Source organism: Cicer arietinum, chromosome 2 (assembly GCF_000331145.2).
Source record: "Cicer arietinum cultivar CDC Frontier isolate Library 1 chromosome 2, Cicar.CDCFrontier_v2.0, whole genome shotgun sequence".
NCBI lineage: Eukaryota > Viridiplantae > Streptophyta > Magnoliopsida > Fabales > Fabaceae > Cicer > Cicer arietinum.
In genome coordinates this window covers 47845294-47871141 of record NC_021161.2, presented here as the reverse complement: position 1 = coordinate 47871141, position 25848 = coordinate 47845294, and the positions used below count along the sequence as shown (strand labels likewise).

Sequence of the window (25848 nt, the reverse complement as noted above, 5' to 3'; positions counted from 1 at the left end):
AACCATGATCAGAAATCCTAACAGGACCAAGCCAAGTACTATAAGAGTAATACCAATTCATACTCAAATTACAACTAACCCCAGAAGCTAGAATAAAAATTCCAGTCTCTTTAGGCTTGACATTAGAAAAAGGAACATCCATTCGATACATTGTGATATTAGAAAGCACCAAGTAAACATTACCCATTAATGGAATTTTGGTACTCTTTTCAATATTCGGTAATTGGAGTGAAATTAAGGAGGAAATTGCTTTTTCTACAAGTAATTGTTTCACGAAATCAAGGCCATTTTGGGTAATTAGCATGGATATGAAAGCTTGATTTTTGGGTTGGGATTGTGCATGCCCAAGATTCAAGGAAGAGATCAAGAGAAGTAGAAGAAAAAAAGGTGACATTTTGGATTATGGGTTGTTGTGAAAATTGTTGTTGTGAATTCATAGGTTGAAAGGAGAAAGAGAACAGAGGAAGATTATATTACAAGGAATGGGAAGTTACCCCAATACTCAAAAAACACTCTAAGATTGTGTGAAAAGTCCAAATTGCCATGTCAATCTCATCATATTTTTTGGGTCATTTTTTTCTTTAATTGTCAATGTCATGGTGAATGGCAATTGGCAAACCTTGCTTTTAACATTTTATGAATTTAGATAAGGAGTTTTTAAATTGTCAATTAAGAAGAAGTGATATATTATTAATAATGTTTGACAATTTTTTATGTGTTGTTGATTGTCTATTTTTTTTACATTGATGGGTATATATAAATTAAACTCAAATTTTATTTTGGTTTTTAATATGTGGCATTTTCATCTTAGTCTTTGATTATATTAAAATTAAAAATAAATTATCGACATTTTTTTTGTTAGTAATTTTATTTATTGAATTGAACAACGAAAATACATTAGAAGATTAAAATGATTAATGACTAAAGAATATTTGAGAATTAAAATTACTAGAAAAAACATATTTATTAATTTTGATTTTTTTTAAAGGAATATTGTGCCTAAGTCTCACATATTTGAGTATATACTTTAAAATTGTTAATAATATGGAAGATTTGTTTAGCGAATAATTGGGATGAATTAAAGATAAAATATATATTATGAATTTAGAAATAATGAAAATAATATTTTTAACATTTTCGTACTTATAAACTTGTTTTCCAAAGTTACAAAAGAAAATAGGAAGAAAAATATTTGATTTACACTATTTTATGTATATTAGTTGAAATGAGAATGAAAATGAAATCGAAAAATATGGGAAGTAGCAATATTTATTTTGTAAAAATATTGTGTTTTTATTTTTTTAAATGTGTATTCATTTTGTTTGATAAGATACTTTTAAAGTGAACTATTATTTTAGAGATGATGCAATTTAGTTAATAAAGATGTAATTCTAGAAATAATAATATTTTATTTTTTATTTTTTATTTTTTATTATTTATAGAAATATAGACAATTGTTCATTTCAAAAGTTTTTTATTATAATATTAAAATAAAATTTTAAATATAAAAATAAAAAATATTTTCACAACGTAAACAAACTCAAAATATAAAGTTAATTTCACTTGTGCTATAGAGTTTATATCCGGTGAATATAAAGAAAATGCTATTGAAGGAGCTTTGGGATTCAATTCAACTTTCAAATTTTTGATGGGTTAAAAAAAAGCTTATTTATAATTTATTTGTTATTAACAAAAAATTAATTTTACGCATTATAGTTTTATGTTATTTTGTTTTGACAAAAACAAAATCATTCAATTTTAATATTAGAGGGATTAGAAGATTGATTTGATAGTTACGGTAGAAGAGTTAAAGAGCAGAGTAATTATCACGTCTCAAATTTTATTTTAAGATGTCATTTGTGCAATTAATTGTGATTATATTGTTTTTAGGGCTTAAAAAAGAAAAAATATCTGAAAAGCAAATAATCAGAACAACATCTTATTCCATTGACTTGATATTATGTACTGTACTGAAGAGAAATTATACAAATAGGGTGATGGAATCAACAATCTACAAGAGAAAATTCAACCCTAACATCTCAACATTAGACACACAAGTTGAATTTATTTGACACAAATATTTAATATATGAACTTTGAAGTCACTCATGAGAAGCTCTGATGGTACTAAATGTCATTTTTGTCCTGCTTCCTACTTAATACTAGACACACATAATTAGTTGACTTTATTTTAAAGATTCATGTAAGAAGTCACTCATTAGAAGTTTTGAGGGTGCTAATAGTAATTTGACTAATTTCTGTCTTGCTTCCATCTTGCTTTGGTTTTTGCTTTATATCCTTGATAACATTGTTTGAACCATCTCTCATACTTAGCTGCAATAACATAAAAAAATAAAAAATAAACATATTTATAATATCCATGGTAGTTATTAACATGTACTAGCAAGAGAAGCAATATACACACATATACTCCCTTTGGAATTTAAATATAAAAAGAAAAAAATACAAGTTTTTATTCTAAAATTTTTATCTAAATTTTAAACCAAATAAATATAACTTCTTACTTATATTTAAAGTCAAATGAGTACTAGTATTTTCAAATTGACTTGTTACATCAAAAATTTTGATGTCTCTGTAATTACAACATCACCACATTTGGAGTCGCATTAACATTATTTGACTGTGATTTTCCGCAATATCATTTAACTATAATTCTCTACAATATCAAATATTGCGACACAACCACAATCACGATCGGAATTTAAAACCTCACCAATAATACATATAGCTTAATGATCAAACTATGATCTATTTAAAAATAATTGAGGAAGCAATTTTCAATTCCACAAACATAAGTTATGTATGTTTTAGGCTTGACATGCATAGTTTGTGAAACTAATGAGAAGATTCTTACCTTTAAATGTTCTTCATGGAATTGATTACTTGGAACTGTTTTCCTCCTTGATACACTTCTCCTAGCTTTGAAGTTAGTCTTTGCTGTTGGTGATTTGAAGCTAACTTTATCTTCATGTGAAATCATTGAAAAGTTATCAAAATGAAGTGGCACTTCATTTGAACCACAACTCTCTTTTTCTTCACCAGAAGCATCTAAAAATCTTGTCTTTATACTGAATTTGTGATCACTGTTAAAATTTTCATTTTGTTTCATTGTATGGCTTTCAACTGATGAGGTTTCTTGAAGACGAGTTGCCATCCATCTTTCAAGCCAACTCCAGCTCATATTTTGTTCCATGTTGTTGTGTTTTGCTAATTTTCTCTTTGAACATATTCTTAGCTGCAACAATGAGGATTAGTCTTTTGTTTTCAACACTATTCTTTTACATTAATCACTAATTTAGACCCTGTTTAGATAAATAAAACTTAATTAACCATTTATATTCATTTATCATATTTTCATGTAAGTGGTTCTGCATACGATATTTTTATAATAAATTATAAGCTGTTTTTGTAATCTATTACGAAGAGTTTATTCAAAAAAAGTAAAAACAACTTAAGAATATGTTATAAGTTGTTTTAATAAAATTTTCAAAATAGTCTTATAAATATTTATGTAAATAGATAAATTTAAATAAGTCAATTCAAAAAGACCTTGATATTTAAATTTACATGTATAAGATATTAATCTTATACTGACGATATTTTAAAATGATATTTGAGATTGTTATTCCTCGATTATATTAGCATTTTTTTGTGTTGATCAGTTTAGTCTAGAAATTAAGACAAATGAACTAATGTGATTAAACACTTTCAATTTTAGATATCATTTTTGAAATTTCGTAAATTTTAAATATCAAACTATATGAAATATTTTTAATTTTTTTTTTACCTGTTGTGAGAAAGCATAAGCCAATGCTCTTTCTCTCCTTGTTGTTGCCTCCATTCTGTTCTGCATTCTCATTTTTGACACATTGCTACTCAAAGTGCTGTCATCCCATTCTTCCTGAAAAAGATCTATGTTGTTATGTAGCTTAGAAACACAATGTGCTACATGAAATGTTACCTTTGTGAATATCTTATATCACAATTTAGACCGATATTTTTTTTATATTTATTATTAGATAAATTAACACGATTGTTGTCTATTGAATAAAATAAAAGAAAAAAAATATGAATTGAGTTTTGATAGGCGCACATTTATTTCTTTTATTTTTGTTGAATTAATGACAAAATTAAATTACTGACTCAGTCATAAAGATAAAGATGATTATAAACTTCTACTTTCAAATATCGGTGTCCCTATTGTTTAAAACTCAAACAGTTTTTTGAATATCAATTTATAATAAATTATCTCTCAAATAGTCCACTTTCTAGATTAGAATTCACCTTTTTGGAGATGCAAATAATAAGTAGGAGAAATGTGGCCTAGTGGAAGATTAATTAAACTTCCAACATAATCATCACACTAGAATTTTAAAAGACTTGAGCCAGGACCAAGCATTTTCTTAACATATTTTTAACCACTCTTCTATATATTTTTCTTTTATTTTCTGTTTTTTGATAAAATGTTGACCACTCTTTTATTTAATCATCCAAAGTTTAAAGTATCTTCAAAAAATAAATCTTAACCAGTAATTCTCTCTGATTGCTTTGTCCTTGCCTTTTGAATTTATTCACTTAACCATATTCCAAGTTTTATTATATTATTTTCCCTTTTAACCAAAAAATAATGAGCTAGTTCACAAACTAACATTATCTTTTTTTTTTTTAATTATACCTTTTGCTGCTTTATTCCTCTAGTTCTGTTCCTATGCTGAATACGGTGGTAAATGCTCATTTTTTCTCCTTCAAATGAGAAAACTTCATTGGAGTTCCCTGTTTGAACTTCAATTGATGTGGCCATAGATTTTCTATCTGGACTTTCACTTACTAAATTCAACTTCTCTTCATCACTTTCTGACTTTGTGATTTCTTCATTTTTAACCCTCAACTGAAATGTGTAACATATAATAGTGATGTTAATATATAGAAGCAACAAATATTAATTAATTCCTTATGCATGGCTTAAACATACCATGAATCATATGATTACAATTAAATATACATTGTGGCATATTATTACAGCTACTAGCCATTGACATTTTTGCAATTCAAAATTGAAAATGATGGAAATCATGGTGGCATACCATTTTTAAAAAAATTTGCACAAAACAAACAAATCACAAACAAACAATTTGTTTGATATGGTTCAGAGGTAATATTATAATATGTATCTTAGTATTTAAATAAAAATTGTATATCGTAATTCTCGAGTTTAAAGTAGATAAAAAAAATTACGGTCATTCTACAATAAGAGATATAGATACAATTGACCGAAATATGTGATCAATAGTGTGTTCTTTATTTTATGTATTTGTATTTTTATTCTTTTTAATCAGGATTATTGTTTTAACCCGAAATTTAAAAGGAAAGTAATGAAAATATGCACAAATATTCCTTTGTTTTCAAGTAAGTTTTTCTTAGATTTTAATATATATTTTTATATGAATAAGAAAATTGAAGACATCAATGTATAGAGAGCTAACCAGAAAATTTCTATATGCTGATTGAATAATAATAGCTGCTTGTTCTTCATTCAATGATTTGGAGTTTGAATTTGTCCTTTTATCTTTCACATTCTCAACAGTTTCTTCACTCTTGGTATCATTCAAAAAATCCTCTTGTATGGATTGTGTAACTGTGACTTCAGAGCTCTTAACTGATGCTGAATCTTCCTCTGCAAGAACTGAATTGAATTCATTGCCACACAAGTATGATTTCACAGATATCCATCTTCTATTTTCGGCCGAATTGCGTCTCATTATCTGTTAGCATGAGATAATTCAAAGCTGGTTTAGAATTCTTGGACTCTACAAAAATAGCAATTGATAAGAGCAAAATTTGAACTATAAAATTGAACAAACAAGAGTGTTTTACGCTAATTCTATGGTTGATCACAACCGTAGAAGTCTGCGACCGCAATTATAGCTGCAATATTTTTTTTTCTCACAATTTCATTGCGGCCGTAGTTGAAGCCATGATATCAAGATTTATGATGTTTCCATGACTTCAACGCATTAGCGTTGAAGTTATATTATGTCAGCTGCATTTGACTGTGATTTTCGATAATATAAAACATTGTCGTTGCAATTTTAAGACAATTATGTTTTGTAGAGAATAAATTAGAAAGACTTACTTTGTTTTCATGAGACCTTCTTGAGAAAACACTTCTTACCAACCCAACAGTGAAACCCATCAAAGCTTAGAAATTTCACAAGAGGAAAGTTTCACAAATTCACAATGATATTGTTCTCAACTTTATATATGTCAATGCACATATGATATGGAGCTTGCTACATTATTAGAATTGTATAAAGTATATAAAAGGTAACAAGTGACATTCTTACTTTTGAACTAACAATAATAGATATTAAAATAAAGTTTTTTTTTAAAGGTTACACTAACCTAATTTTTTTTTTCATAAGAAAAGAACTCTGTCAATTTGGAATTCGATCGAGAAGTAGGTAAAATATGACAAATAATTATTATAATCAAAGTTTGAACTCATATTCTTTCAAGCAATTCAATATTTTCTAAAGTCCATCCAAATTTTATGAGGGGTATGACTTCCGGATAGTAAACATCATTTTCGAGAAGTATATCTCTAAATAAATACATCCATTTAAAAAAAAAGACATTTTCAAGGGTTATTCTCCTTGAAAAATTTGTATTTTTTAGAGATATATTCCTCAAAAACACCTTTGACACAAATTGTCCACATGTCAAATCACTTGACAACTTGTCAACATTTCACAACAATTAGTCTTGGAGAAATTGAAAAACTTTTCATAGGGATTAGTTTCTCGGAAACTAATTTTCAATAACTAATCCTTCAAAAAAATGTTTCAGATGAGTGATTTTCTAACTATTTTTTATTTATCGAATATCTCTATAAATTTCATTTTTTCAAAATATTTATTTACGTTTCTAAAAGATTTCGCCCATGTAAAATGTGCACATTTTTTATAGTGTAATTAATTTATACCTATATATATAAAATTGTTCACATGTGCACTAGAAATAAATATTGATCATGATCTGTCCACAGGGGATTGCAAAGCTGGAATGGTACCACTTAATCAGAAAATAATAGAAGATGGAAAGTTAAATAAAGAAAAAAGGAAATGGATTTAAGTGCAATGTTTTTATTGCTTTTTGCATCACATTTTTTTACTTTTTGCACATGGCTTGTAGTGGATAGGCTTTCATAAAGCTTGCTTGTTACTGAGGTTATGTCTATTCTTTTTTGGTTACAATGTCTTCTGTCCATGGGGTACTTTTTTTTTTCTTTTCTTATAGTACTTTTGTTTGATACAAGTAGCTTTGGGGACAGGTTAGGAAGCCATAAAAGGATTCTTCATTATTATTTTTTAAATGCTTTTTTTTTTTTTTGCATGTTGTGTATTTATTTTGATTTTTATTATTATTTAGGATGAATTGATATAAAGGGTAAGGTACAACGTGTGAGATTCACATGAGTGAAGAATCTGCTTGTTTTTTCCATGAAAAAATTCACAAGTCAAGTTTTTTATTTTATTCTTGCTTCATGCCTTTACAAAGAAGTCTATGGAAAGCCTAGATGGAGTTAAGAGCTTGTGTATTTTTTGTTTAAATATATTTTCATCCCTTTAACATACCTAATTTTCTTAGGTCTTATAATTTTTTTATTTGAAATAGTTTATTTACCTTAATCCCTTTATATTTGCATCTAACAACATAATTAAATTGGGATTTAATTATTTAATACAGAAAATAAAACTCCCTTATTCTTTCATATTGGACTAATAACTTAGATAATTTGTACCAATTTAGGTGTTGTTTCCTAAAAAATGAACATGAGTAATAGAAGAAAATTTTATCTCAATCCCCATAATTATACCCTACTCCCACAAATCTCTATAAATTACCCAAATCACACTCCATCGTAATAAATAAAATAAAATAAAATAAAATACAATACAAATTCAATTTTATTTTTTATGAAATAGAATTGATGTTAGGAAAAGATTTTGAGTTTTTTTTGGAGTACATTTGAAATTTTGTGAAGGTAGGGAGTTTTCTATTTCGACAAATTAAAATTAAGTTTTTGAGATATATATTAAATTTTATTGGAGTGGAAGAGTATCGTGTTCTGACAAATTTAAATTGATTTTTTTTGAAACACATCCATACTCTCATCTGTAAATTTTTGTGATAGGAAAAAAATGAATCTTAGATCTTGTCATTGGGCTTCTCGACATTATTGGTGTATAATTGAAATCAAGGCCCATTGAGGCTCTATAATATGACAATTTATTTTAATAATAAAAATTTAGTTGTTAGAAAGAGTGAAAAGAATATTTTATAAATAAATTTTAGAAAACTGTTTTTAAAAAGAAAATTTAAAAAAAATATGTTTGGTAACTCCAATTTTTAAAATAGTTTTTTATTAGAGAGTAAAAAAACTGAAAAATAAAAAATTAAAACACTATTTATCTGTTTTGCTTTTTTAGTTTTAAAAAGTATAATATAAAAAATAGTTTTACAAAACAATTTTTAAAAACAAGTAATCCAAACAAATTTTTTAGTTTTTAAATTTTAAAATACTAAAATAGAGTTTTTGAGATATGAATCAAACAAGTCCTAAATCTTACAAAAAAAATTTGATTTGTTAATTTTAGTATTTATGCACCATATTTTTCACGAGATGTGTACATAGATATTTTTGTTAGGGAGATAATGAATAGTGTGAATAGCATACAAACTAAAATAAACAAAAAATGTAATTGGTTATTTTTTACTCTCTTTCCTCCATGTATTATGTCAAAGGTGGAGTGTCAATTTTGAAGTCCCAATAAAAATATTTTAGGATGATGTAAATAATAAGTGATTAATTTGAAATGCCAACATAGTTATGATTTCGTGTTAATCATGTGATGTCTTTACATTATTTTCCTTAAAAAAATAACTTGTTAAAAAAAACCTTAGATAAAATGTTGATTACATATAGTGCAATATATTTTCAAAGTATAGAGCAACTATTAGGGTATGGGTCATGAACTATGTAATATGAGGGGCAAGGCATAGGATTGTTTTGCTTACAACAAACAATTGGTAAATTTTCAATTGAACTAGTGTTTGCAGCATCTTTTTGTTCCTCTTTAGCTTCACTACCCTCTTCACTAGAAGTATTTGCATCTACAACACTTAAAAGTGTTGCATAAGATATTTTCTTTCTCAACTTTTTAGTCAAACAAACACAATCTATTTGATCTCCAGTTACTACTATTTGATCTCTGTTTTCTCCTTCTAATGATACTGAAACAACACCTATAACATCATATCATATAAAATGTATTAAGTTAGTTAAAAAATAATTAATTTTAAAGTGACGAACATTGTAATAATAAATCTATATTATTATTAGGACAATTCGTAGTTTCATAAGTCTACCTCGTATGGTAAAAGAATTTAGAGATATATAATATGTTCAGGGTGAGTTCAAAGCCATAATACTCTATTTCTCTAGATAGATTGTGTGAGTTTTACCGTTAAACTTATTAAAACTACATGTATAACCCTTATTCTTTCATATTGGACTAATAACTTAGATAATTTGTACCAATTTAGGTGTTGTTTCCTAAAAAATGAACATGAGTAATAGAAGAAAATTTTATCTCAATCCCCATAATTATACCCTACTCCCACAAATCTCTATAAATTACCCAAATCACACTCCATCGTAATAAATAAAATAAAATAAAATAAAATACAATACAAATTCAATTTTATTTTTTATGAAATAGAATTGATGTTAGGAAAAGATTTTGAGTTTTTTTTGGAGTACATTTGAAATTTTGTGAAGGTAGGGAGTTTTCTATTTCGACAAATTAAAATTAAGTTTTTGAGATATATATTAAATTTTATTGGAGTGGAAGAGTATCGTGTTCTGACAAATTTAAATTGATTTTTTTTGAAACACATCCATACTCTCATCTGTAAATTTTTGTGATAGGAAAAAAATGAATCTTAGATCTTGTCATTGGGCTTCTCGACATTATTGGTGTATAATTGAAATCAAGGCCCATTGAGGCTCTATAATATGACAATTTATTTTAATAATAAAAATTTAGTTGTTAGAAAGAGTGAAAAGAATATTTTATAAATAAATTTTAGAAAACTGTTTTTAAAAAGAAAATTTAAAAAAAATATGTTTGGTAACTCCAATTTTTAAAATAGTTTTTTATTAGAGAGTAAAAAAACTGAAAAATAAAAAATTAAAACACTATTTATCTGTTTTGCTTTTTTAGTTTTAAAAAGTATAATATAAAAAATAGTTTTACAAAACAATTTTTAAAAACAAGTAATCCAAACAAATTTTTTAGTTTTTAAATTTTAAAATACTAAAATAGAGTTTTTGAGATATGAATCAAACAAGTCCTAAATCTTACAAAAAAAATTTGATTTGTTAATTTTAGTATTTATGCACCATATTTTTCACGAGATGTGTACATAGATATTTTTGTTAGGGAGATAATGAATAGTGTGAATAGCATACAAACTAAAATAAACAAAAAATGTAATTGGTTATTTTTTACTCTCTTTCCTCCATGTATTATGTCAAAGGTGGAGTGTCAATTTTGAAGTCCCAATAAAAATATTTTAGGATGATGTAAATAATAAGTGATTAATTTGAAATGCCAACATAGTTATGATTTCGTGTTAATCATGTGATGTCTTTACATTATTTTCCTTAAAAAAATAACTTGTTAAAAAAAACCTTAGATAAAATGTTGATTACATATAGTGCAATATATTTTCAAAGTATAGAGCAACTATTAGGGTATGGGTCATGAACTATGTAATATGAGGGGCAAGGCATAGGATTGTTTTGCTTACAACAAACAATTGGTAAATTTTCAATTGAACTAGTGTTTGCAGCATCTTTTTGTTCCTCTTTAGCTTCACTACCCTCTTCACTAGAAGTATTTGCATCTACAACACTTAAAAGTGTTGCATAAGATATTTTCTTTCTCAACTTTTTAGTCAAACAAACACAATCTATTTGATCTCCAGTTACTACTATTTGATCTCTGTTTTCTCCTTCTAATGATACTGAAACAACACCTATAACATCATATCATATAAAATGTATTAAGTTAGTTAAAAAATAATTAATTTTAAAGTGACGAACATTGTAATAATAAATCTATATTATTATTAGGACAATTCGTAGTTTCATAAGTCTACCTCGTATGGTAAAAGAATTTAGAGATATATAATATGTTCAGGGTGAGTTCAAAGCCATAATACTCTATTTCTCTAGATAGATTGTGTGAGTTTTACCGTTAAACTTATTAAAACTACATGTATAATTTTTAATTTTGGTTAGACTCTTTTTTGCATATATATGTGTTTAAGATATTAGATTTTTTAAATTTAAACTTTAATCATCTATACTTCTATACTATTATATAAAAGACAATTTCTAATTTTAGTCGATTTTTTTTGGATAAATTTAACTTTAAATATCAACTTTTTTCAAATTTAAACTTCAATCAGCGTCATTTATATTATTATACAAAGACAATTCCTAATTTTAGATAGATATTTTTTGAAGAAACTAACCTTTATCATATTCGTTTTATTTTTCAAATTTGAACACAAATTGTATACTATATTATATTATTAAGGCAATTCCTAATTGTCATATATTTTTTCTGATAAATTTATCCTTAACATATCAATTTTTTAAAATATAAATATAAATTAATACCATAATTATATAAACTTTCTCAACGACACGATCTTTCTAAAATTCAAATTTAAAAACTTATAATATGATATCGATATTAAAAATACGGTAAATTTAGATAAACAGTTATTATAAAATTAAAACAAATGAATTAAAATAAAATAGATATTATACAATAAAATATATATGCAATAAAACACAACAAAAAAGCATATAGATAATGCCATATTTCTGCTAGTTAGAATAAGATTATTTAATTAACAACAAAAAATTAAAAACTTAAATATGTGGAATTAATCTCTAATATCAATTATATATTTTTTTGGTCATTAATAAAGAAATAGAATGCTTCATTTACCTTGAAAGGCTGCAGCAATTTTCATGGCTCTGCTTCTGAATTTGTCACTCTTCATATGCACCCGGATAACTATTTTCTGTGGTAATTAATAAGACCTTATTATTGAAAAGATATTGTATACATACATAACAATAATGTAAATAAAAATTGCTCAAACAAAATGTAAATAGTAATTAATGATTAAATCATATAGTTATCACCTTCATATTATGACACTTTTAAATGTTTTGGTGCTTTGAGGTTAAGGTGCAATTAATAGTGATTGAGTACTTACATTTATATACAACTAGTGAGTGATTGTGTGTATTATTTTTTGTTGACTAAGGTAATCAAACATCTTGCGCGTAACAACTAACAATGCTATGGTTGATTTTGGAATTCTAATTTCAGATTTTATTCTTCCTTTTACACTTATGGTGGAAAATTAGGTGTTCTTTATAATGTTAAAATATTGTGTTCGGTAGGAAATAAACTATTCTCTTTTTCTGTCCCATTCCCGGTAATTGCTTATAAAATCATAATGTGTTTCATAAAAAAAAAAATGTTTTTCAAATATTATTAGTGTGTTTGGATGAGAAGATTTTATGTGAAATGAATATTTTGTATAAAGAGGGACGAAACTTAGTTATGAAAGGAGGAAGCCACGGTCACTTTAAATTTTTTTGTAAAAATATATATACTTATAATAACATTTATCTATAATATATGATATATATAATGTCTCGTTAATAATATCAAATTGTAAAATGATTTAATGCTAACAAAGGTTTTTATAAATTTTATATTTCTGAAAATTAAAATTATCACTACACCAAAATTAAATATATAATATTAATTAAAAATATTTTATATATAATTTATTTTATATTGGTCCTCAAAATAATTTTTTTTAAGATCAGCCACTAAAGGCTCTACAAAATCCGACTTATTCACTTAATCATTATTGGATTAAGTCTGAGTTGGACAAAATCAGAAATAATACAAAGACATATTAGAAAGAGAGATTAGATACAATTGAGGACCATGTTGCTTTTTTCCTATGCGTTAAAGTTCTTTTATTTTTACTATTGTTATAAGTTACTTATATTGTTAGGGGCCTTGCAATATTACTAAGTAATTAAGAAGGTTTTATAAATAAATAAATAAAGCAAAACAAAAAAAGCTTGTTCAGATTGCTAAACACCAATTTAAAATGCTAATGAGCAAATCAATTGAAACTTAAATTGAAAGGAAAATTAATTATTCAAGTGAGTAAACTTAGAACCAATTAACTCTTCAATCCAACCATTACAGAAAAACTCCAGCAAATCAACTTCACAAGAAATCTCTATCTTATAATAAATATTGAATTGATATCTTTAATATAATTAAATGATTGTGATAAGAAAAATTCTATTTTAAACACTTTAAAAAAAATTAGAACACGAAAATCAAAATTCATCTATACACATTGACACCACTCATCAACAGTGCTTGTTAGATGAACACTTCACCAACACTTCTTCTTAGATGAACACTCCAATTAAAAATAGAATCCTTTTTCTATCTCAGGCAATCACACTCATTCCCACCATTCTTGGTTCAAGAAAAGCTTTTAACTTGAATGCATTTGATTGGTGAGATGAATTTCGAAATGTAAAAAATGATTTAAAAAAAAAATCCTAAGATAAGTATTTATAAGTTTAAGGAATTAACATTCAAATACATAAGAAAAAAAAATTCGATTTTTAATTGTTTGAGTGGATTCAGAGAATTTTTGACTCAATTCAAATAAATCATGGAAACGGAAAAAAAAAGAAAATTAAATCGATTCAGAGAAACTCTAATCCTATTCAAAGGAATCTCTCATCCTGAACATGAAAACATTGATCCTGATAAAAAAAAAAATTTAAAAATTTATAAAATACAAATCAATTAATTTCAAATAATATACATATGATGCATTTAACTATATGCATGATATAAAAGGATTATTTAATTTCCTCAAGCTTTTCTTGACTCAAACAGAAGGTGAGGTGAATAAGTGAGATCAACAAAGATTTAAATTATAAATCTAACATAAGAGACAATATTAAAACCTAAGATAAAACTTAGACTAGAACAACTAAGAGACCTATGCATTCACATATTTCAAATACTTCAATGTAAAATTACTTTATTTGTATAATAAATTAGAAGTATTTTAAAAAGGAATGATTTTGTAAGGTATTTTTCTAATGTTGAATCTGTGAAATTTCAAATAACACCTTAAATACTAAGAATTTCAAATAACAGGTTGTATATTTGAGAGGAATTGAAATTGAGAAGAAAAGAGAAGAAAAACTGAAAGTCAAAAAACGAAGATTGATCTTCGTTGTCTGGAGAATGATCTTATTCAGTCTGGAGAATGATCCAGTTCTGCATTAGATTGATCTTGGCCTGTTAAGGCTTTTATAGAGGCAACTTTAGCTGATTTGGTTACAACAAATTTAACCAACTTCTAACCATACTCTAACTAACTTCTAACCATATTCTAACTAACTTCTAATTACAAATCAATTTGAATTACATTTAACATGCTCTCTAATTCAAAGTGATTCAATTTGATGTTAATCCAAGTTTGATCCTCATCTCTTGGAACTTCACCCTCTTCAAGTTTTTTGTTAAAATGTCAGCCTTTTGATCATTTGTATTGCAGTGTTCGAATCTTATCCTGCCCTTCATTACTTGATCCCTTAAGAAATGAAATCTTGTTTCTATGTGCTTGCTCCTTCCATGGACACTTGGATGTCTTGTTAGGTCTATGGCTGATTTATTGTCTATCTTCATCTTCACTGCATTATTACTTCTCAGTCCCAATTCTGCCATTAATTATGCCATCCACACAGCTTGGCATGCTCTCCTGGATGCAGCCACATATTCCGCTTCACAAGTAGATAATGCTACTATGCTTTGCTTCTTTGAACACCATGAGATTGGTGAGTTATTGATTGTAAACACATAGTCTATTGTACTCTTTCTATCATCCATATCTCCACACCAATCAGCATCAGTGAAACCAATAAATTCAGCTTCCTCTTCATTCAGTTTTATGGAATATAACAGCTCAAGTTCAATGGTCTCCTTTATGTATCTCAAGATCCTTTTTGCTGCCATGTAGTGTGATGTCCTAGACTTCTCCATGTACCTACTAACCATCCCAACACTATATGAGATATCTGGCCTAGTGTTGCACAAGTACCTCAACGATCCTACAATTTTCTTGAAGGTTGTAGGATCAATCAACTCATCATTGCCCTCCAAATCATTGCCCTCTTTGGATAGCACCAACCCTGACTCTGATGGGGTGCTGCTCCCATTGCAATCTTGCATTTTAAACATTTTTAATACATCACTTGCATACCTTTTTTGATGCATAAAAATTCCATTTTTCCTGGTTTCAAACTCAATACCAAGGAAATATGCTAGCATGTCCAAATCAGTCATCTCAAATTCCTTCTCCATTCTGAATTTGAACTCACTGATTTTCACTTCATCACTGCCAGTTAGCAATAAATCATCAACATAAAGGCATATCAACAGTGCAGGTGCTGCTGCTCCCTTCTTGACATAAACTCCATGCTCATTCACACATTTTTCAAATTGCTGCTCTATGAGGAATCTATCAATCCTCTTGTTCCAAGCTCTAGGAGCTTGCTTCAGGCCTTATAAGGCTTTCTTCAATTTGTAAACATGATCCTCTTTGCCTGTTTTCACATATCCAGGGGGCTGCTTCACATACACTTCTTCATCTAATGAACCATTGAGGAAGGTTGATTTAACATCCAATTGATGCATAGATCAACCTTTGTAGCTAGCAATTGAAACTACCATTCTTACTGTCTCAATTCTAGCTACTGGAGCAAATACCTCATCATAGTCCAACCCATGTTTTTGCAAAAATCCCTTTGCTACAAGTCTGGACTTGTATCTAGCAATCTGCCCATCAGGTTTCAATTTCAATTTATAGACCCATTTCACATCAATTGGTCTCTTGTTCATTGGCAGATTCATCAGCTCTCATGTCTCGTTCTTCTCTATGGATTTGAGCTCCTCATCCATTGTTGCTCTCCATCTAGGATCACTCAAGGCTTCTTCATCACTTACTGGTTGTGATTCAGCCAACAAAGCAAAATGTGTTAATTCTCCATCTGCATTGATGACTGAGTCAGATGTCACTTCATATGGTTGCAATCTGACTGAAGTATTTCAAGCACTTCATTCTTCCTCTTGATTAGATATACCCAAATTTTCCTTGTAAAATCATCAATGAACGATACAAAATAATGATTACCTCCTATTGATACTTCTTCAAAAGGACCACAAACATCAGAGTAGATTATCTTCATCATTCTTGAAGATCGAGTTGGTACTTCAGCTTTGATTGAGTTTCTGTGTTGCTTGGCCTAACAACATTCTTCACACAACTCATTTAGCATTTTAATTTTTGGAATTCCTTGCACCATTTTCTTGTTATGCAACATTTGAAGGTTTCTGAAATTTAAATGTCCAAACCTCTTATGCCACAACCAATCTTCGTTCATAACTTCAACAGCTAGACATTTGCTCTCATTGATCTGGATATCAATCTTGAAGTTTCTATTTTTAGATAGTGGTGCCTTCAAGATCAATCTTCTTGAATCATCAAACAATCTCATTTCACCCTGTTCCATCTTCAAAGAATACCCCTTTTCAAGCAGTTGTCCAAGCCTTAATAGATTATTCTTCATGTTTGACACATACAACACATCGCATATGAATGATTGTTTGCCATCTCTTCTTTGAATCAATATTTTTCCTATTCCTTCTGCCGTCACAGAACTGTTATCTGCAAATCTGATCTCCCTTTTCACCTTATCATCAATGATTACAAACCACTCTTTATGACCAGTCATATGATTTGGACAACCCGTGTCAAGGTACCACTGCTCTAGACAATCATCATCTGATTTTGTTGTAGCCATCAACAACACCTCATCTGAGTCTGAATCCTCAGCTGTCATTTGTGCTTCATCATCATCCTCTCTTTGAACCTTCTTGGATCTACATTCCTTTGCAAAATGCCCTATTTTTGACACGTGTAGCATTGGATTCCTTTCTTGTTGAATTTTTTCTTACCACTTTGGTTGGTCTTCTTGCTAACTTGGGCCTGCAGGGCTTGTACTTGAGATGTTGAGGTTGCTGCACACCTTTCTCTTACTCTCAGTTCATGAGCTTCAAGAGAGCCTTGAAAATCCTCCACCTTCATCTTATCAAGATCCTTTGATTCTTCAATTGGCACCACTATGTGATCGTAGCTTTGTGTTAATGTTCTAAGGATCTTTTCAATAATCACCACTTTAGTTAATGATTCACCATTTGTCCTCATCTGATTAACAACAACCTGTACACGATTGAAATAATCTGCCACAGCTTCATCTTCTTCCATCTGCAATAATTCGTATTGTCTTCTTAGCATTTGAAGCTTCACTTTCTTGGCCTTTTCCCCACCTGTATAGTACTTGACCAAGATCTCCCATGCCTCCTTTGATGTAGCTGCCTTCGAGATCCTCTCAAAGTTGTTTGAATCCACACTCTATTGGATGTAAAGCAATGTCTTGCAATCTCTTTTCTTGCAATCTTTGAAAGTTGTTTGTTGTCTTTCTGTAGGATTCGCTGCAAGTTGTTCATAACCATCTTGAACAATCTCAAACACTTCTTGAGCTCCCATCAACGATCTCATTGATGCAGACCACCTCTCCCAGTTCTTCCCATCCAGAATTGGTAAATTCGATGGAAATCCTCCTCCGTTCATGTCTTCTTTCACTCACACTTTGTGTTTCCCAATTTTGATTTCCCCTCACACTTGCACTCGTGTTTCCCAAGGTTTAGAACCCAAGCTCTTGATGCCAATTGTTGGAACAGGTTGTATATTTGAGAGGAATTGAAATTGAGAAGAAAAGAGAAGAAAAACTAAAAGTCAGAAAACGAAGATTGATCTTCGTTGTCTGGAGATTGATCTTATTCAGTCTGGAGAATGATCCAGTTCTGCATTAGATTGATCTTGGCCTGTTAAGGCTTTTATAGAAGCAACTTTAGCTGATTTGGTTGCAACAAATTTAACCAACTTCTAACCATACTCTAACTATATAACTATATTCTAACTAACTTCTAATTACAAATCAATTTGAATTACATTTAACAATTAATAAAGCTAAAATGGGTAGTTATTAACTCGTTGAGCTTCATATTAATTCTCAAGATATTTGTCAAGTGTCTAAATGGAGAAGGTGTTGATAGTAAGTAGTATTGTCAGAAGGATCAAGAGGTTATTGCACGAGGATTGCTATGTGAGTATTTGTCATATTTATTATGAAGCTGACAAGATTGTATATGATTTGGCTTCTTTAACGTAAGTTAGATGTATAAATTGCTTATATTATATATTCCTCAAATTTTGAAGTTAAGTTTCTACTTCTCACTTAATTTCATTTAATTGTGTGCTTAAACCCCTTATTTTCTATTAAAAAAAATGATGTTGTTTCTTTGACTCACAACCTCATTTTTTATGCATGCATAAAAGTATATGGAGAAGAGTCTTTTTAACTAGTAAAATAGTACTTCATCTAAAATATATTATAAACAAAAATAATATTGAAAATTTAATGCATTTGATTAATAATTATCAATTATTTTTTATATTTCATTTCAGATTAATACATAATAAATATATTTTTTTAGGACTATAGCTGCTCCAAATTTGTCATTTTTTGTCGTATATATCATATAAGCATCTCTGCGTCATTTTACTAGTGGGCAATAAATGAGTTTTTTTTTTGGAATAAGGGTCCGTAAACGAGTTGTCCAATCGTCTATTGAATTAGGATTCATTACTTTTTAACAAAAAAGTGAATTACTTAAATAAATTTAAATTGACAAAATATAATAATCAATTTAATTACATCGACATTTGTAAGTTGAGTAAGAATTTAAAAATATTTTTATTATTTTAAAATATATAAATATTTTTTCACATTAAAATTTTATTATCAAATAAAATTAAAACAAATTTTAAAAAAACAAACTTTAGGAAATAAAAGTTGAAAATATTTAACAAAGTAAACTTATCATTAAGGTGTACTAAGATGTACGCCACGTTGACATTTTGTTTGATTAAATACAATCCAATCTAAGATTGATAATGTGTGTTAAGTGACATGCACGTGGAAGATGGATTTTAATTTCATGTCTCATACGTCAAAGAGCATGTGTGAAATGAATTAATTGATGGACCTAATCACCTGTCAAAGTATTTTGATTTCTTCTCATATCTCTGTTATCACATTTAATGCTCCACTGCTCCATTAGTGGCAACCACAGCTACTACTATTGGCTTCATTCCCTAAATATATAACAAGTCCAAAAATATCTCTATATAGAAGAATGGATTTTCTTGACAATTATTTTTCGTATCTCAATATTTGACAGAATTCTTTCAAATTTTCAATACTATATTATATATTACATATTTTTTAACCAAAACTAAATACTATCATAAAAAAAATAAATTAGTCTTCTCTATTGAAGTAAACTTGGAAAAAAATACACTAACCTTTTTTACACAAAAAACACACTAATTATTAATAAAAAAATTTAATATTATTATAAATTTTTTAATTTTTGTGATTTAGTAAAAAAATCTATTTGAATACTTCTGTTCACAATAAATATTGTTTTAGATAATTTTACATACATTAACAAAAATGATTACAAACAAAGTAGTAATAACAATAATTTTATTTGATTAAATTATATTTATTAATAATTGATGTGTTTCTCACAAATATAAAGACAAAGTAAGACAATTGAAAAAAATTACTTTCATCTCGATTAAGGTTTATTTTAAAAACGCAAACACCACTCCATTAGAGATGTAAAATTATTAAGGGGTGAGTTATTTTAGTTAGAAATTTGTTTTTTTAATTTTGGTATATATATATATATATATATGTTATATTATACCTACTATTATAATTCCCTTTTTTATTATATTAATACAAAAGTTATCTCTATTTTTCTATCATCTAACATGAAAATTTTGCATATACTATTATGGTATCAGAGAGCTAATTATTTCACTATTTTATTTTTAAATTTTTTTATATAAATTTAATTGATTTATCTTTTCTTTTTTATTTATTTGATTTTTGAACAATTTGTTTATTTTTCTCTATTCAAAAACTAATTATTTCTCCTTCGTTCTTCAATTTTTTCTATTTTCCTCTCAAATTCTAAGTTAGAATTATCTCATTTTGATGATGATGATAATGATAAATAAAACTATCTCAAAACCCAAGACTTTTTCACTGCTTTGATATCAATTTTTTTTAACATCAATTACAACTTTTGTCAAATATGAAAATGATGAAGTCAGGTGTATTTATTAAGATTTATCAAGAACACCAAGAACATTTGGTGGCAAAATTGAATTAGAATCTTTCAAAAAAAAAAATTAGTCGATTTATTCAAACATTTCAAAATCATTTAATCGATATAGTTCGGCGTTTTTGATTTTGTATTTCTTTGTTAATTTTACAATATTGTGTTATTCATCCTAATCTAAAATCGTCTAGAATATCTTTTAGCTTGCAGGAATATTAGAAATATACAAATAATTACAAGTTAGTTCCTTAAGTGTTATTTACAAGTCAATTATTTTAATTAGAAATTTGTTATTCTAATTTGAATATATAAATTTTTTTATATCTACTATTATAATCTTACTTTTAATTTGATAAGTTGTCTCTATTTTTCTATTTTCCATTAAAATTTTGAATTAATATTCTATTACCCTATTTAATTTTTAAGTAACTAATTAATCTTATTTAAGTTTTTCTCAAAGTGGTAAACAACCCATTTCTCATTTTGTCCACCGTTAACTCTTCCAATTCCACTCGTTTTTTCCTCAACAAATGGAAATGCATCAAAAGAAATCAGAATTCACCATTTCATATATGCAACCCACAAATAACAATCTCAAATATGAAAACATAACTCGGGTGAGAAACTCGTGACCAACTAATGTCAATAAAAAACTAGAAAATAGTGCTCTTATAGTGAACTGGTTAAAAAAATTTGAATACTTTTGTGATGTTTCATTCATGAAAGTGGGAGGAGAAAAATATTGGGTGAGAAAACTAACGAGGCCAAAGAGATGGTATTACACACACTCTTTTCTTAGGCAAGATGACAAACATGGCCAAAGAGATTTTTTAGTTTTTTTCTAATAGAGATTATTAAAGTTAGAGTGGATCGAGCTGAATGTGTTGCGCAAACTAAAGGGCCCTAAATGACATTTTAATATAAATTAGGAGATGAGGCATATTCTGCGATCAAGAGGAAAATATAAAGGTTATGTTAGAGATATTGCGATGGGAGGATATTTAAGGGTGGAGATGGCGGAGTTTGCGTGGGGGGAGGAATTAATGGAGCATTGTATGATTTTATTGGCTAATGTTTATTTGAAAGTTAATGTTTTTGATAAGTGGTCGTGGAAAAATACACAATGAGGATCATATTCGGTAAATGAGACATATTTTGTACTATGGGAAGAGTTTGTCGCTAGTATCAACACACCTCCATTTCAAGACCTATAGTGTGACATCCTTTTGTCCAAACAAAAGTATCATTATTTGTGTGGAGGTTGTTTCAAGATAGGTTGCCGACAAAGAAAAATTTGTTTTGTCGAGGAATCATTTATGTGGAGGATCAACAATGTGTAACATGTTGTGGAGAAGTTAAAACAGTCAGTCATTTGTTCTTTGTGTGCCCTCTTTTTGGATATGTGTGGTATGATGTTTTGAATTGGTTTTGACTATTTGGAATATTTCATAAGAATGCAATCAACCACGCTAACCAATTTGATGACCTTTTTCTATACAGCCGTGTAACTCGTCAAATAATTAATTTAGTTTGGCTTGCGGATGTGGGCAATTTGGAAATCAAGAAATAAGGCGATTTTTCGTTCGTATGTTTTGAATGCAAATCTTATTATTGAGCATGCCAAACTTTTAGCATGGAGGTGAATCAAATTGCATGTAAAAGAATTTTGTTATGAGTATAACTAATAGTGCTCTCAACCCTTAGAGTGCATTATTATCGTTTGTGGTTAATTGTTTTACTTCTAGTTTGAGTAATTTAATTTGTATTTCTGTTTTATTTTGGTCATACAATAAAAACATTGTAAAATTTTTTTTACTCTTACTCTAAACACTTCTTGTGCTTAGAACGTTTCTTGAATATATTTATTTTTGGCTTGTTCAAAAAATATATATAATTTAGGAGACAAAAAAAAACTAACTAAAAAATATGATAAATAAATAAAAAATTAATGATAATTTTATTTAACTGACTTTTTTAATTATTGATTGATTCCCATGATTATAAATATAAAATGAAAAATTTATAATTTGAAAATATACAGATAATATTAATTAAATAGTAAAATTAATTCATATGTTTTATATATTGAATGATATATAAGCAAAAATAAGCAACTAATGTATTATTTTAATATAATAATATCTCTATTTAATTTGATATATATATATATATATATATTATATTTTCAGTTATTTAATTTATTAGTACAGGAAATTTTAGATATTAGAATTAGTTTTTTTAAGAATAAATGAGTGTTAAGTGTTGTAAGTAAAAGAATGATAAAAAAAATTCAATTATAATAAAACCACAAACATGAAGAAGAAAAAACAAAAGAAAAAAGACACACCGAATAGGTATATATTTGGTTTTTGTTTGACGGTGTAGATATTTAGTTCTTATATATGTTTTTTAATATATATAGAAGTATGCTTTCAATACTGGTCTGTCACTTTCAGCGAATAGCAAGGATAGATATCAGTGACAATAACTGCTGCTTCATTTCATAGCCTCCAATCTTTACTTCTCAAACAATAATATAATATAAAAAAAATAAAAAATGTATATAATTTTAAAATTATTTAAAGAAATATATATTTTTATATCCAAATGATGTGTCTAAATTTCTGTATCTACGTAAATATTATTCTCAAAGAAGATATTTTGGAGATCAAGAACACTTATATATAATATTTTCTCATTTTCATAATAATTGACCTATTTAAAAAAATGTTTTAAAATCAATGATTATTTTAATTTTAAATGTATATTTTGAATATTAAAATAAATAAATTAATTCTACTTATATCACTTTCAATACAATATTTTTTATATTATACATATATGACATTAATAATTCTTTCATCTCTAACAAATATAATTTATTTAAAATAATATTTTTCTTTTATTTACATATTTTTCTTAATATACATAAAAATGATTCAATTATATTATGAAAGATATGAAATTCTATTGTATTTTTAGTTCAATTATTATAAAAGATATGAAATTCTATTGTATTTTTAGTTCATCGGATAATAACAATTTTTAGATAAGATTGAATTAATACTTACTAGCTACCATTCCAACCACCAAGAAAAGCTACGTATCGTATACATCCCAACCTCTCCCTCCACTATATATAGACTACACTTTCTTACAATTTTTCTCATCTTAATTTCACTACCAAATATTTGAACAATGGATTTGAAAAAAACAACCCTCATCCTTGGCCTTTTGGCTATGGTTCTTTTGATTTCCTTTGAGGTCTCAGCTAGAGACTTAACTGAGACTTCCTCTAATACCGAAAAGGGTGAGCTATATATCATTTTTCTTTGTATATTCATTATTTTCATGAGCATTATATAGGTGGCTAGTTTGTACTATTATCTAAATGATTATGTAATGCGCTTACTATTAAGCATTATTAAAATTGATAAAACTTTTATAATCTTCCATGCACACGTACACACATAACATATACTTTCTTTTTCTTTTTACTCAAAAAAAAAAAAAAAAAAACTTTCTTGTTTTGCTGAAGACACAAAAACATATACTATCTTTATTTTTTTAGTATTGTTTTAAATTATTTAACATAAATGAAAGAAATCCATAAATTTTATTGTCGATGATAAAAATTAATTGTTTTTTTCTTCCACGTAATACTCTTGACTAAAATATTTATAATAGTAGCTTGATACTTATTTTTCTTTTTGCAATAAATAGATATATGTATTATTGTCAAGATATTTGTTTTTAAGAACGATAATGTACAATTTTCAAATTTTATCATGTAGTTATTTAGAGATATATCGATGTTTTAGAAATTAATATAATAAAATGGTATCATAGTGTGACTTGATTAGATGAATATATAAGAAGATTAATACTTTTAATGCATAGAGAATTAATCTCCCTTAACAAGATTATTTTTTTTTTTATGAATATATCCCTTGACAAAATTAATATTGTATTGAATTAAAAACAATAATAAATTAGAAAAATACAATTAAGGTTAAAATGGAATAGATGAAGTATATATGAGAGTGAGAGGAAAGCTATACGATAGATGAATATGGTAATTATTGGTTATTTAAACACATAATAATCAATCAAAATGAATGTCATAATACTCCTTACGCCTTAATTCAACTGATATATGTTAAGTTGAACGTATTGTTTTTAATTTGTGTGAGTTAATTATGATAAAATTTATCATCTCTTCTAATATTAAAAAAAAAACACATTATAACATCAATTAATGATATAATTTTCCTTATATAGCTAATATTGACTCCTTTTAACATCCCTTACAACGTGTTCATATACAATGTGTTTGCAGAGGTTGCTGAACAAAAAAATGAAGTAAATGATGTCAAATATGGTGGTGGTAATTACGGCAATGGTGGTGGTAATTACGGACAAGGCGGTGGTAATTATGGCAATGGTGGTGGTAATTACGGTCACGGCGGTGGTAATTATGGCAATGGTGGTGGTAATTACGGTCACGGCGGTGGTAATTACGGCAATGGTGGTGGCAATTATGGTCACGGCGGTGGTAATTATGGACACGGTGGTGGTAATTACGGAAATGGTGGGCACGGTGGACATGGAGGAGGATATTGTGGAAATGGTTGTTGTGGTGGTTACTATTCTGGGAGTTGCAGAAGGTGTTGCTCATATGTTGGTGAAGCTATTGATGTCAACACTCTTAACTGATCAACATCATCATCATTATGCACTTTCTTACTACTTTCATAAAATAAAATTTCATCAATAAAGAATGTTGAGTAAGAGAGGTATAAATAGATAGACAACAATCTTTGTTGCTGTGATCTATGTTGCCACTATATGTGTAACTCGTGTATTGTATAAATACATCTTTATGTGTATTATATTTCAAATATCATCCTCATTATTTCCTTTTATATATTATATGTGTAAATAATTAATATATATTAAACATAGTTTTTATTAATAAAAACTCTTTTAAAATTCATATACACCAAAAAAAATATTTAACCTACATAAATTAGTGCATCAAATTTGAATTTCAATAAAAAGAAAAGACTGTGTCAAAGAAGTGTATTCTTAAAATAGAATTGAAAAAAAATGAAATATTATGTCTAAAATAAAGAGTTGAATCAAGTATTGTTTACATATATCATATATTATGTCTAAAATATATATTATATTTATAATAAAATAAAATTATTGTCAAATAAGTCATAATTAAATGATATTTTTTCGATTATCTTTTAAGAAAATATTAAACCGTAAATTTCACTTGCAAATTTATGTAT

The 25848-nt window shown here is 27.3% G+C and overlaps 5 protein-coding genes across 6 annotated transcripts in view; 1 reads left to right on the top strand and 4 right to left on the bottom strand.

Annotated features, from left to right (window-relative positions):
• LOC101506155 (putative BPI/LBP family protein At1g04970) overlaps positions 1-504 on the bottom strand; it is a 4620-nt gene extending 4116 nt beyond the window's left edge. The window contains exon 1 of the mRNA XM_073365154.1: positions 4-504. Coding sequence (XP_073221255.1) covers positions 4-394 — 391 coding nt within the window. The 5' untranslated portion in view covers positions 395-504. The remainder of the gene's footprint in view (positions 1-3) is intronic.
• A 1419-nt stretch (positions 505-1923) lies between these two features.
• Positions 1924-6313, bottom strand: LOC101505620 (protein IQ-DOMAIN 33). 2 transcript variants are annotated; one of them, XM_004491018.4, is made up of 6 exons: positions 6154-6313; positions 5504-5782; positions 4696-4908; positions 3808-3921; positions 2875-3255; positions 1924-2333 (listed from the first exon to the last, which is right to left on the bottom strand). In XM_004491018.4, exons 1-6 carry the CDS (start codon positions 6211-6213, stop codon positions 2211-2213), a joined length of 1170 nt encoding a protein of 389 aa, XP_004491075.1. In that variant the 5' UTR covers positions 6214-6313; the 3' UTR covers positions 1924-2210. The 2 variants fall into 2 exon arrangements, with proteins under 2 accessions (XP_004491075.1, XP_004491076.1); XM_004491019.3 differs by having other exon boundaries at positions 5504-5827; positions 6154-6287.
• Positions 6314-10773: 4460 nt separating this feature from the next.
• Positions 10774-12353, bottom strand: LOC101491732 (heavy metal-associated isoprenylated plant protein 47-like). The gene is made up of 3 exons (XM_027331622.2): positions 12310-12353; positions 12110-12185; positions 10774-11123 (listed from the first exon to the last, which is right to left on the bottom strand). Exons 1-3 carry the CDS (start codon positions 12313-12315, stop codon positions 10816-10818), a joined length of 390 nt encoding a protein of 129 aa, XP_027187423.1. The 5' UTR covers positions 12316-12353; the 3' UTR covers positions 10774-10815.
• Positions 12354-16147: 3794 nt separating this feature from the next.
• Positions 16148-17921, bottom strand: LOC140919465 (uncharacterized). Its single transcript, XM_073365485.1, has 5 exons — positions 17744-17921; positions 17271-17662; positions 16591-17178; positions 16422-16533; positions 16148-16278 (listed from the first exon to the last, which is right to left on the bottom strand). Exons 1-5 carry the CDS (start codon positions 17919-17921, stop codon positions 16148-16150), a joined length of 1401 nt encoding a protein of 466 aa, XP_073221586.1.
• Positions 17922-23734: 5813 nt separating this feature from the next.
• Positions 23735-25475, top strand: GRP1 (glycine-rich protein 1). The gene is made up of 2 exons (NM_001364789.1): positions 23735-23858; positions 24888-25475. The coding sequence occupies exons 1-2, from the start codon at positions 23747-23749 to the stop codon at positions 25262-25264; spliced, it is 489 nt and encodes a 162-aa protein (NP_001351718.1). The 5' UTR covers positions 23735-23746; the 3' UTR covers positions 25265-25475.
• The last annotated feature ends 373 nt before the right edge of the window (positions 25476-25848 follow it).

Coding starts and splice junctions, on each gene's coding strand:
- GRP1 (NM_001364789.1), top strand. CDS start 23,747: ATGGATTTGAAAAAAACAACCCTCATCCTTGGCCTTTTGGCTATGGTT. Junction 23,859..24,887: donor TTCCTCTAATACCGAAAAGG/GTGAGCTATATA, acceptor ATGTGTTTGCAG/AGGTTGCTGAACAAAAAAAT.
- LOC140919465 (XM_073365485.1), bottom strand. CDS start 17,921: ATGAACGGAGGAGGATTTCCATCGAATTTACCAATTCTGGATGGGAAG. Junction 17,179..17,270: donor TACAAGCCCTGCAGGCCCAA/GTTAGCAAGAAG, acceptor CATTTTGCAAAG/GAATGTAGATCCAAGAAGGT. Junction 16,534..16,590: donor TGTTGCATAACAAGAAAATG/GTGCAAGGAATT, acceptor GAATGTTGTTAG/GCCAAGCAACACAGAAACTC.
- LOC101505620 (XM_004491018.4), bottom strand. CDS start 6,213: ATGGGTTTCACTGTTGGGTTGGTAAGAAGTGTTTTCTCAAGAAGGTCT. Junction 4,909..5,503: donor CAGCATATAGAAATTTTCTG/GTTAGCTCTCTA, acceptor TACACATTTCAG/TTGAGGGTTAAAAATGAAGA. Junction 3,256..3,807: donor CTTATGCTTTCTCACAACAG/GTAAAAAAAAAA, acceptor TCATTGTTGCAG/CTAAGAATATGTTCAAAGAG.
- LOC101491732 (XM_027331622.2), bottom strand. Junction 11,124..12,109: donor AATTGCTGCAGCCTTTCAAG/GTAAATGAAGCA, acceptor ATGATGTTATAG/GTGTTGTTTCAGTATCATTA.